This window comes from Trachemys scripta, chromosome 12 (assembly GCF_013100865.1).
Source record: "Trachemys scripta elegans isolate TJP31775 chromosome 12, CAS_Tse_1.0, whole genome shotgun sequence".
NCBI lineage: Eukaryota > Metazoa > Chordata > Testudines > Emydidae > Trachemys > Trachemys scripta.
In genome coordinates, this window is record NC_048309.1 from 44,270,414 (window position 1) to 44,283,475 (window position 13,062).

Here is a 13,062-nt window from a genome sequence, read left to right on the forward strand (position 1 = left end):
CTGTGGGAGACAATAAATACCTAGCTATCATGTGAAGAAGTGACCTACTGCAGGAAATAAGGAGAAATAGTCAAAGGCACACATTCTCCAATGGACATTCTATGAGAGTAGGGGGTCTTGTCCTCAAAGATATTTCAGTGGTTCACTCCCTTTGATTTCTATGGGAGTTAGGCACCTAAATACCTTTAAGGATCTGTACCTGGGTGTTTTACTGCCCCATGTGCATTTTGTTGGTGATGGTAATGCAGCATTAAGTTCTGTATATTTGCCTGAGATAGACTTTTGGGTTTTGTTTGGCCATTTGAATTTTGAGGTCTTTAAAACACAATTGTTTATGTCTTACTATCATGTGTGAGCAAAGAACAAGGACACCATATCTTGCTTCTGCCTAGCCAGTTGGAATTACAGCCCGATAAGAAAAGATAAGGAAGAGAATTAAAGTGTTGCTGGGCATGGTGGGCGGTTGATATACATATGTAGAATTCCTTTCCCAAGACAAGGTCAAACAACCGGTGGGAAGGGGTGAGGTGGATGGGCGGAGGTATAAGAAACACCAAAAGCCAAAGAAATGGTGACCCTGGCTGAAACACAACCTCACTCTCTACCCCTCCCATGGGATAAAAAAGAGGTGGTACTGAAACCTCCAGACTCACGACCCTCCAAAACAGAACATGACCATAAATTGTAAGGGGTGGGACCAGGGTTGTACACTAGAGGCATAATTAAGCCTGCTTAGAAGGAGGAGGTGGGAAAAAAGATAAAATAAAGCTCTACAGGTGTACAGAGCTGTGGATTATGCTTGCTTGGTAACCCCAGTAAACATCGCATTGCCTGCACTTTGGACTCTGGCCTTCTGCTTTCTGTCTGCGTGACAAGAGCCAAGGGAGGCTGAGGGGAGTCCCTAATACCTTTGAAAATGTTCCCCCAAAGTCACTGCGGCAAATTCTTCCTTCACTTCACCAAGTGCAAATCTCCTTTAGGCTCCTTCCAAAATCCCAGTCTGTGTTGGCTGGCATTTCTGTATTCTAGATGTGGCCAGAAAATGAGAGAAAATGTCTCAAGGGAAAGTATCACCCCCACAAAGTTCATTGTTTCTGTGTAAAAAATCAGGACTTCCTGGAATGTGTCTTTCAGACAGACAGACTCACAGACAGACTAATAGAAAATCAGACAGACACACAGGGAGACCAATAGAAAAACACATAAGCCAATAGGTAGATTGACCAATAGACTAATGGGTAGATGGATACATTTCACTAAACTGTTTCAATTTTATCCTCTTTCAAATTTCTTTAACCGTCCCATCTTCTTTCCTGCTACATTAAGCATGCACAGTGATTGATTGTTAGTAATACTAAGAAATGGATTGACTACACTATGTTCTAATTGGAACACTGCATAGACTCGCAGGGGACACAGATCAGCAAAACTACTTTGAAGTAGATGGAGCTACACTGATTTTCACAATGAGTATTTTCCCTCTTCTTGGTGAATGCGAAAGAATAATGCTGAGATCCTGCAAAAAAACAAACTTTCCTTTCAACATGACAGGTGGAATTCTAATGCACCTAAGGGCTTTATACTAAAATGTCAGCGAACATGGGCATGCTGCTTTACTTCTTTTTGCCTTTGTGTCTCCACCTATAAAAAGGGATGATGACTTTTACTTATCCCTCAGCACAGTTGTGGGGCTAATTTCGTTAATGTTTATAGTACACTTTGAGTTTCTGAGATGACTGTTCCTATGAAAATTCAAAGTGATATTCTTATAATTGAATCAAAGATGTTCCCAAATAACTGTTGACCATTCAAATTCAAATAGAATTGATTATGGTTTAATAATATATGCACCAAAGCCCATTTTTATTTTTGTTTTTGGGGTGGGGGGTTACAGAAAAGGCTAATAGAAAACCTGAGAGAGTACAAAAGAGAGGTAAAAAGTCTAATTCTTTTTTGTTTGGGAAGGGAATTAAAAGATCTAAACTATGAAGAAATTTCCAAAGACCTGCAGTATGCGACTGCAGGATTTTAAGGAAATGTGACAACTGTGTATAGAGAAGGAGAGGGAAACTAAAAAAAAGCAGAGTTGGTTAAAAATTTTCAGAGGAATTTTTTTCGTAAGAAAATGCCGATTAAAGAAAATCTAAATATTTAGCTTTCATGTTCTCATTTTGTCTTAATTGTCTATGGGAAATTGATCAGGTTGAAATGTTTTGTTTCAGGTGTATTATTTAAACAATAATATAATCAAAACAATAAAGTCAACATGAAATGTTAAACTTTGTTTAATGCCCCTCCCCCCCCAACATATTCACCTTATAGAAATGCAATATTTCCGAATATTTTGTTTCACAAAAAAGCCCTGAGATTTTGACTTTTTGGTCTGATCTGGGATTAAACCAAATTTTGAACTGTATGATCATCTGGGACAGAAATTCCATATTTTGACCACCTCTGAGAAATGTATGAGGCATTGTTCCTATTCTTATTTGTAATTATAATAATGATAAATAACTAGGCAGTAATTTGAGTCCTTACTGATTAGATTTTGACTTGTTCCATGAACAGTTTCACAGATACCAATGTGACTATTTACAAAACAAGATCCCGTTCAATGTGAAGGTGTCACTATATGTCCCCTACCATTTATATAGCACCTTCCAGCAGAGGACCTCTGAACAACTAACATCAGTTATGTCAGCCTCACAATTTCAGGCTGAGGTAGGTTGGACTTTTGCAGATGGAGAGACTGAGACACAGAGAAGCAAGAAGTGATTCTCTTCTAAGGTCACACAATTAGTTTGTGGCAGGGGCAGGAAGAGATTCTGGTCTCATAAGTTTCCCTGGTTTAAGCACAGAATTGCCCCTGAATATACCCTATAAATATGAGATTATACAACTCTGCAGAAACCCAATGATATGACTGGTCAAACTACATAGATGGGGGCCATGTCTATAGAGAGAGACAGACAAACTGTTCATATCATGCACCCACCTCCACAACCATCAATCCAGTCCCATTTGCTGGTTCTCAAGAGACTCTGTTTTTAAGACACCTGCAAAGGCTGCATGAGTACAGAGACTGTAGAGACCACAGCCTGGATTTCGGGAATAGAACATCTATCAGATGTCATATAAAGCCAAAGGCTATGATCTAGCAAACTGCCACATGAGGAGTCTCATTCATGTGTGCATTTGCAAAAAATGATTCCTGGATAAATGTATGAGAAAGCAGACAATCCAATCAAGTTGCTAAACACCTCAAAAGTTAAAGAATTAGGAAGTTCGATGTTTATGATATGATCAGTCAAAATTAAAATGTAATTGGCAATGACCTAATTCAGTGTCCAAAATCTCCAGAAATCACTGTTGGCTTAGTGAAACAGGGAACTGAAAAAAATAAACTAAATACAAGGAGAAAAAAATACTTCACCATTAGTGTTAATTCTACACACTCTCTTTCTACAAATAAAGTAATAAAACATAATACAAACTCCTAGTTGCTTTAAGTTAATTATCAGGTACTGGTATATCTCTTTGCAATTGCCACATTCTGCCTACAGAACTATCTCTGTCTCATTTTCTTGAGTTGTATGTTCTGGTTTGCATTGCTTGTGGGACATGTTTTATTTATTTATTTATTTATATTTATTTGAAACGCATTAATGCCTAGGAGCCCCGAGCATGGATCAGGACTCCATTATGTTATACTCTTGACAAACCCTGAACTAAAAAAGACAGCCCTTGCCCCAAAGAACTTGCAGTCTAATTACATCATTTCCCAATCTGTATCCCTGTTGGAAGATTTTACATTACTATACAGAGCCCTGGGGATGGCTAATGTCAAGAACTTCCAAAGATGGGCATCTATTTAATTGCAGTTTTAAATTTCTTTAGGAAAGCAAGAAAAATAAATACTAAAGGGACCAATCCCCAGCAGGTGAAATTTCTTTCTTTGAAATGACGCCACTTGAGAATCTCCCCCAGGTTTCTATACAGAGACAGTTCAAGTCAAGGGAGCAAAAGTAACATGCCCTCAGATATGTTTTCAGTCCATACAATAGTGAACGCCAACCAGAATGTAGCTAGATCCAAAATAATTTCCTCCTACCTCCGGGTTTCTCTGCTCAGCTCTCTGCAGAATGAATGTGCTGATATCTATGGTCTATTTCAGTCCCCTTATATGACCTTTGGGGTGTAATTATGCTGCAGCCACTGTGCCCAACACACCGGGGGATTTACACCCATGTATTCCCACTGTGTCTCTTTAATTGGGAGGAAAAAGTCTGCAGCATAAGGATTTTCAGTGGAAACTTTTGTCTTTTTTTTGCTTGAGTGTTCCTGGAGTTAATTCTCATTCACATTATAGAGACTTCATGTGGCTCTGTGAATGTAACAGAGCCTTGGGGTGGATGTCAATGTCATTTATGTCCATTTTCCGACCCTTTTCATACTGCTAGAATGGTACAAAGCAGCTTCTGTGTCAATGAGGCTCAGGTCAACTAAGCTGAATTCTACTCTAAGGCTTCAGCTACACTAGAAGCTGGGGGAGTGGCGGCAGCACAGTCTAGCTGAATGAAGTATGTGCCCTTGGGGTCTGAGTGGCTTTGTACTTGAGGTGAGTAGCACATAGCCATTTGCCGCTGTCTGTGCTACTGCGGCTACACTTCTATTTTTAGAACGCTAACTCAATGACAACTCAGTACAAATATGTGTACATGAGCTGGGAATCACACCTGTAGCTCCAAGGGCAGATGTAGCCTAAATTACACAGGTGTGAATCTAGATTAGGGCCTTGTATTGCGAACCCATGAGTGTGATCCAGTGAGAGACACCTGTTGGCTTCACAGGGCTTCAGATCTGGCCTTCAATGGAGGGCTCAAGTGTAAAAGCTATGTGGAAAGCTTTTACGTGATAGTGACTACACATAGTGGGAAACATTACACCAGGTAGGTAATTTTCTCAGATTCCTGGATTCCAAGGCCAGCAGGGGCTGTTGTTATCATTTAGTCTGAGCTTCTGTATAACCTGGACCAGATAATTCTTCCAAAGTGATTCCTCTTTGAAAAATAGTGTATTTTAAAACAAAACAAAACAAAGCATCCAGAATTGTTTTCAAAATGGTCAGTGCCCTTGTCAAGCAAACACTTCCTACCAAACGTTGGTCTCATTACAGCAAAGCATTTTAGCACGTGTCTCACTTTAAGCCTGTGAGTAGTCGCTTTAAAGTCAATGGGAGTTTAACACATGCTCAAAATATGCCACTGAAGCATCAGCTGAAGGGTCATTGACTTCACTGAGGCTACTCATGCTTAAAGCTCAACACGCAATTTGCCAACTCTGGGTAATAGTCCTCCTGTATATCTAGGTAATTCGGTGGTCCTGACCATTGTAATATAAGCACCTTCACAATAATGAACAGATTTTATGCTAACCGCACCCCTATGAGGGAAGTCAATGTTATTACCAGACATAGGTGAAAAACAAGGTATGTTTGTGATGATATATTGCTTGAAACAGGAGGTGGTATAGTTGGAGAGTATGCGTCAGTTTGCTGCTTTCTCTTATTATGCATGACCACTGAACAACGAGGAAGAATAACTAATGCATCCAAGGTCACCCAGGGAATCTGTGGCTGAACCTGCAATGTAACCAGGTCTTCTGAATTCCATTCCCGTGCCTTTTAATTGATTGAAATATGAGGGTTCTCCACCATAACTTACTAAATGAAAGATAGGGACGAATATAACTATTTTAACTGTTTTCCAACAGGAGAAAAATTAGAAAAGGAGACAAAATATTGGATAAAATCTCTTCTGCACACTCTTTTTATGATTTAAAGCAATAAAAGTATGTGATTAGCATATTGCCATTGAAAGTCAATGGGATTTGAGCACCTAAATGCCCCAAGCTCCTTTGGAAGCCGAGCCATAATTGATACACTGTAGAATGTTATTAGCTAAATTGGAAAAGTAAAACAAACATCACCAGCAAATCTCTGTCAAATTATGGACCATTTGACACCCACCATGGCAAAGATGGAACATTCCTTTCCGTTACAGCTGTGATTCAAATTCTGGAAGCGCTAGGCATGTGTGTGCTGCTCTCATGTGAAATGTTGAGTTCAATGAGGGGTTCTGATCTGGGTGTAATTTCTCTTAAAATAACTCTTGCTTCTGCTCATCCTACCTGAAGGATCGATGAGATTTGGGAGGTAGGCGATCCTGAGTTTGACTACTATGCCCTAGTGACTCAGGAGGGAGAGGCATTGATTAAAGAGAACAACTACAAGCTATAGGCAAACAGTTTCCACACAGCTTCAGTTTCACCTTTGTTTATCTTCTTTACCAGGAATCTAAGTTTGGTGGGAACAGAGGTAGGCCAACGTGAACACTTTTGCTTATACTCCATGCTTATACTCTGAACATTACTCCAAACTATGGCTTTGTTAACACATGAAAGTTGCATTGGTTGCACGTCAATCATTTTCTTGCCTAAAACTGGTGCATAAGCCTGTGTGGAAACTCTTATTTCAGGTTAGAAATTGTATATTTAAGTTTAAATTAAGCCTTTGGCTAAACTGAAATAAGTCTGGCTTAAACCAAAATAAAAGCACCCGCAAGCAGTTGACATTAGTTTAACCAAATCAGTTTGAATTCACAGCTGAGGTCAAAAACGCATGCAACTATCTCTTGTGTACTAGTCCCAATGGATGACTCCTTAATCTCATTTAGAAGACACCTGTTCTTTGGAAGAAAAGATACTTCCTGTATCCCTTGGTATATTTGATTCACACAATTGTTGTTAGATGTTGATAGATGTTTGTCTGCATGTGTGTGTTCCCTCTGTGTGTTGCCCTAGTCCTGCGCAGACAGCTGGCATGGCAGACCTTGAGCAACCTGTCCAATGACCACAAGATCCATTCATGGATGAGGGCACTCAGCCAGTTTTATTGTCAATGAAGCACGGTACTAGTATCCCGCAGACTCTACCGGACTGCTAACACATGCATGACCATAACAATGGACCAGCTCAGTGAATGGTGGGACTTTCTGTTCCTCCCTAGGCTAGACAAAGATACTCCCTCTGAGATACATCTTTATACCACGATACAAACAAGTTTCATACTGCCCCTGTGGCATAGTTACTGCCCCTTGACATGGCTAGTTATCACCCATCACTTTGTACATGTTGGTTCAAACAAAACATCTCTATTATCATCCTGACCTTATCTTTAGCCAGTGTCATTTAGTCAGGGTCAGTGTTTTCCTGTTATCCTTGGGGGATGTTTTTGTACTATCCTCTATATTGGAATGTTCTAGTACCACTTGATATTGGGATGTGTTTGTGTGAATGCTCTGTGCCTAGCACATCTTAGGAATATGTATTCCAACAATAACAGCCCTGTTCTTGACAGATTCTGTGAGCAGGTCCTGCCCTTGCTCACAGCATGTCTTTGCTTTACCAGTAAAGCTTTGACTACTGCTTTAGCCCAGGCCTCCAGCCTCATACCAGGCCTCTGAATCAAGGGCTTATGTCTCAGGCTCTCTTCCTACTGCAATAACTGTTTCTGCTATTTTCAGTGCCTGGACACACACTTTGCTGATTGAGCACCACTGGAACAGAAACAGAGAAAGGTCAAGATTTTACCAACCTTATTTACGTTGAACAATATGTTCTCCTTTAGGATAGTCAATGAAATCAAGGAAGCTGCTTGAATGGAGTTACACCTGCCTCCAGAACATAATCTTGTTTGCCATTAGGATCTTCATAGGCTGGACACTATTCCTGTGTATAGTCCTGTCCTATGTGTACATCATCTCCACCATCCTAAGATATGCTCTACGAAGTGGACTCTGAAACTTTTTCCACCTACACATCTCACCTGACCATCCTCCTCCTGTTCTGCATCACTTATGTTGGGCCCATCTCCAGCTTCTTCCTTGATAATACAGGGTGTTGTCCCTGGTTTACAATGCAGTGACCCCTCATCCTGAACCCATTGAGCTACACCCTGAAGAACCAGGATGTGAAAGTGGCACTGAGAAAAGTCTTGATGGGGAAATTGTATTTGCAATGAAATTGCCAATGCTTTTCTGAAGGCTCTGTGAATATCACCTGGGAACTAAGGTACTCTCCTTTTCTTATTTGGTTTTCTAGTCTCTGTTTAGTAGAAATGGTGAAAAAAATTACAACAAAAAACTGAAATTAGCATCATTTGGTACCTTCAGATGTTCCCAATTTCTTTATTTTTAGCAAAACTTTGTATTGTACTTTATAATCTATTATTTACATTAATTTTCAAAAATTTTACATAAACTTTTATTCAAAATCATTCTCAAAATGGTTAGCATACAGCACATAAACATTGTTTTCCAAAATAAGATTTTTAAACAGAATTTTTCATTGCAATTTTGAGCTGAGTTGAAAATAATCCATGCATTGCCATGTGAAATGTAAATGGGTTTTTGTGATTTTCTCTTTTTGTTTCAAGAAGCTACAAATATGATAACCATTTCTGACACTTTGATGATGTTCTTTGGCCAAAATTTCTAATTTAAATTCAAACAAAAAATTGACAAAACATTAACATTTTCATGTGTTTCATTCTGCAGTTTTTGGACACTAGTTCAATTGTAACTGTGAATGCTACTGACTTCAAGGGAACTACTCCAGATTTGTACAGTTGAGTTACTGGTATCAGAACAAGAGCTGTGCCCAAATTACATTCTGTGAGAAAATATTCTTCTCTTCGTCCTGTCCCCCAGCAATCTCCTCAGAGCCTCTTTCACCTCCTTGTTCCTCAGGCTGTAGATAAAGGGATTCAAGGTTGGGGTGATGGTTGTGTATATCAGAGCCAGCATTTTGTTGGTGTCTAGTAAATGAATGGACTTGGGTCTTAAATAGATCAGGCCACAGCTCCCGTAATACAATGTCACCACAATGAGGTGTGAGGAGCAGGTGGAGAAGGCTTTGTGTCTGCCTTCAGCTGATGCCATCTTTAAGATGGTGGAGATAATAAAGGTGTAGGACACAACAATGAGAGAAAATGGAGTGAAGATGACTAGTATAGCTGCTGTAAACAACTGCATTTCATACAAAGGGATGTCAATACAAGAAAGCTTAATCAATGGGGGAATATCACAGAAGAAATAGTTAATCTGATTGGACCCACAAAATGGCAAGGTGAAAACCCAGGCTGTCTGTACTAGGGACACCACATTACCCCAGAACCAAGAGAGAATTGTCAAGGAAAGGCAGACCCTCCTGTTCATGATGAGCCTGTATCTCAATGGGTTGCATATAGCCACATAGCGGTCATATGCCATGGCAGCCAGAAGGAAGCACTCAGAGATTCCAAGGAAGAGCAGGAAGTACATTTGGGCAGCACAGCCCATGTAGGAAATGCTCCTGTTGTCTGAAAGGAAGTTCATCAGCATCTTGGGGACAGTGACTGAGGTATAGCAGATCTCCAGGAAGGATAAGACCCGGAGAAAGAAATACATGGGGGTGTGAAGGGCGGGGTCCATGGTGATGAGGATGATGAGGATGTTCCCCATCAGTGTAATGGTATAAATGGACAGATAGATGGAGAACAGAGGCACCTGCAGGTTATGGTGGTTGGACAATCCTAGTAGAATGAATTCAGTCACTGTGGTGAGGTTCCTCCTTCTTGATTCTTCTGCATAATTCATCTGTGGGAGACAATAAATACCCAGATATCATGTGAAGAAATGACCCACTGCAGAAAATAAGGAGAAATGCTCAAAGGCACACAGAGAAGTCAGACTTTCAACTCCCATGGACATTCCATGGGAGTTGGGGCCCAGATCATCAATGATAATTCAAAGGATAACTTGCATTGATTTCTAGGGGTGTTAGGTACTTAAATACTGTTAATGATCTGTACTTTGGTGCTTGACTTCTTCAAAATCGTCCTCAAAACTATAAGGGCTTCTTCTCCTTCTCCCTAGGGCAAATTTCCCATAGATGCCAATCTGGGTTAATTGGTATGTGTTCATTCTAGTTGCAGTCACGAAATGAGAGAAAATGTCTCAATGAAAAGAAACATCCCCCAAATGTGTAGTTTCTGTTGAAAAATCAGAACTACCTGTAAAAGTCCCCTCAATTGGATAGAACGACACACAGATAGATCTATATAAAGAGAAATAGATTAATAGATAGGTAGCCCAATTGACCAGTGGATAGATGGATAGATTTCACTAATCTCTTTAAATTTTATCCTCTTTCAAATTCCTTTAAGCATCCCACCTTTCCCCCTTCTCCAATAAGGACACACAATTTCTTATTGTTATAAATTCATCAGGAACACATTGACTACACTATGTTCTAATCGGTACACTATACGGACCCCAAGATAGTGTAGATCACCAAAGTTTCTTTGAAGTATATGGATCCTTACTGATTTGCACAAGCTGCATATTTCCCCCCTACAGTCCCATCTGACTGGCACAGAGTTTTCTGCCCTGTTCAGTGATTGCCAAATAATAATATTGAGATTCTAACTAACTTTCTGTCCACCATGACCAGGTGGAATTTTAAAGCACTTGAGGGCTTTACACAGAAAAATCAGAGGAGATGGGCAGGCCACTTCTCTTTTTTGTGCCTTAGTTTCTCCAGCTATAGAAAGGGATGATTAGTTTTATTTATCCCTCAGTGGAATTGTGAGTCTAAAATAATTAATATTTGTAGAACTCTTTGAGATCCTCAGATTACTGTTGCTATGGAAATGCAAAGTGACATTATTATTACCGAATTAAATTGATTTCTAAATAACTGTTGATAATTCCAATTCATATGGAATAGATTATGGTTTCATAATATATGGACCAGAGCCCATTTTGATTCTTTTTTTTTTTTAATTTTATGAAAAGTATAATAAAAAACTGGAGAGAGTACAAAAAAGAGGTAAAAAGTCTGATACTTTTTAATGGGGGAAGGGAATTAAAAATCTAAGGTATGAAGAAATTTACAAAGACCAGAGTATGTGACTATAGGATATGAGGAAATGTAACAACTGTTTGCAGACAGATAGAAGGAAGTTAAAAAAAACAGAGCTGGTTGAAAATTTTCAGAGGAATGTTTTCCGTAAGAAAACGATGATTTGATAAAATCTAAATATTTAGGTGGAATGTTTTGATTTTATCTAAATTGTCTATGGAAAATTGATATGGTAGAATAATATTGCTTCATGGTTATCATTTCAACCATCAATATAATCAAATTTATAGAGTCAAAATGAAATGTTTTAATATTATTAAAAACAACAATTTTAATTTATTCAGATATTTTTTCAGAATATTTTGTTTCACTAAAATAAAATCTTGAGATTTTGAATTTTTGGCCTGATTTAGGATTAAACCTAATTTTGAAAACTATGATTTTATGGTAGAACAGCTATGAAAAAAGAGAGAAGGCATTGTTCTTATATTTATTTCTAATAACAATAATTATCAAGAGTTAGCCAGTTCTTTGAGCCCTTACTGATTAGCATTTGAATTGTTCCCTGAGCAATTCCACAGAAACCAACGTGATAATTTATGGAACAAGGTCCCATTCAATGTGAAGCTATCACAATATGTCCTCCACCATTTACATAGCACCCCCCAACCGTGCACCAAAGACCTCTGAATAACTGACATTGGTTGGACCAGTCACACAACCTCTGACTGTGGCAGGTCAGTATTTACACCAGTTTTGCAGATGGAAAAACCAAGGCACAGGGAAGCAAGAAGTGATTCTCCACCAAGGTCACACAGCTAGTCTGTGGAGGAACAGGAAGGGATTTCGGGTTTCATGAGTCACCCTAATCTAAGCACAGAACAACCCCTGAATATACCCTATAGATATGAGAGTATACATTGCTGCAGAAACCCAATGATATGACTGATCAAACTGCACAGATGGAGGCCATGTCTATATAGAGAGACAGACAAAGAGTTCATTTCATGCACTCACTTCCACAACCATCAATCCAATGCCTTTGGTTGGTTCTCAAGATGCTCCATTCTAAAGACACAAGTAAAGGCTGCATGAATACAGAGGTTGCAGAGACCACAGCCTGGACAGCTTCGATTTCAGGAAAAAAACAACATCTATAAGGGATCACTTAAAGCCAACCTCTACAATCTAGCAAACTTTGCTACATGAGGAATCTCATTCACGTGTGCCTTTGCAAAACTGAGCCCTGGATAAATGTCTGATAAAGCAGACAGTCCTATCAGGTTGCTAAACACCACTAAAATTTCAGAATCAGGAAGTTCTGTGTTTATGATATGATCAGGCAAAATTAAAATGTTATGGGCTAATTCAGTGTCTGAGATCTCTGGAAATCACTGTTTGCTTAATTAAAGGGAATTGAAAGTAATTCAATAAAAGGAGAGAAATCACTTCATTAGTGTTAATTCTACCTAATCCTTTCCAGACAAATAATATGATAACTTGATACAAACTCCCCTTTGCCTTCAACTTAACTTCACAATTGCCAGATTCTGCTGGATACAGAATTATCTGTGTCTGATTTACTAGAGGGATATGTTCTGGTTTGCATTACTTATTGGACATCTTTTCCTAAGTTATTTATTTGAATTGAGGTAATACCTAGGAGCCCCAGTCATGGAATAGGATTCCATTGCGCTATGCTCCGGATAAATCCTGAATAAAAAGTCAGCCCTTCCCCCCAAAAGTTGCAGCCTAATTACATCATTTCCCAATCTTTTGGAAGATTTTGCATTAGTATATGGAGCCCTGGGGATGGCTAGCATCAGGAACATCTGAGGATAGGCACCTGTTTAATTGCAGTTTTACATTTCTTTGGGAAAGCAAGGAAAAGAAGTACTAAAGGGCTGATACACAGCAGGTGAAAATTCTTTGTTAGAAATGAGAATCTGCCCTGGATTTCTCTACTGAGATTGTTCAAGTCACAAGGGCAAAAACAACATGCTCTCAGCTATGTTTTCAGTCCATGCAAAAGTGGATGCTAACCAAAATTTAGTCAGATCCAAAATAAGTTCCCCCTACCTCCAGCTCCTTATGCTCAGC

General features: G+C 39.2%; 1 protein-coding gene across 3 annotated transcripts; it reads right to left on the reverse strand.

Annotated features, from left to right (window-relative positions):
• Nucleotides 1-7,638: 7,638 nt before the first annotated feature.
• LOC117885892 (olfactory receptor 10A7-like) lies at nt 7,639-9,726 on the reverse strand. 3 transcript variants are annotated; one of them, XM_034787422.1, is made up of 2 exons: nt 8,770-9,695; nt 7,639-7,654 (listed from the first exon to the last, which is right to left on the reverse strand). In XM_034787422.1, exons 1-2 carry the CDS (start codon nt 9,693-9,695, stop codon nt 7,639-7,641), a joined length of 942 nt encoding a protein of 313 aa, XP_034643313.1. The 3 variants fall into 3 exon arrangements, with proteins under 3 accessions (XP_034643313.1, XP_034643312.1, XP_034643311.1); XM_034787421.1 differs by lacking the exon at nt 7,639-7,654 and adding an exon at nt 9,716-9,726 and having other exon boundaries at nt 8,724-9,666; XM_034787420.1 differs by lacking the exon at nt 7,639-7,654 and having other exon boundaries at nt 8,724-9,695.
• Nucleotides 9,727-13,062: the final 3,336 nt, after the last annotated feature.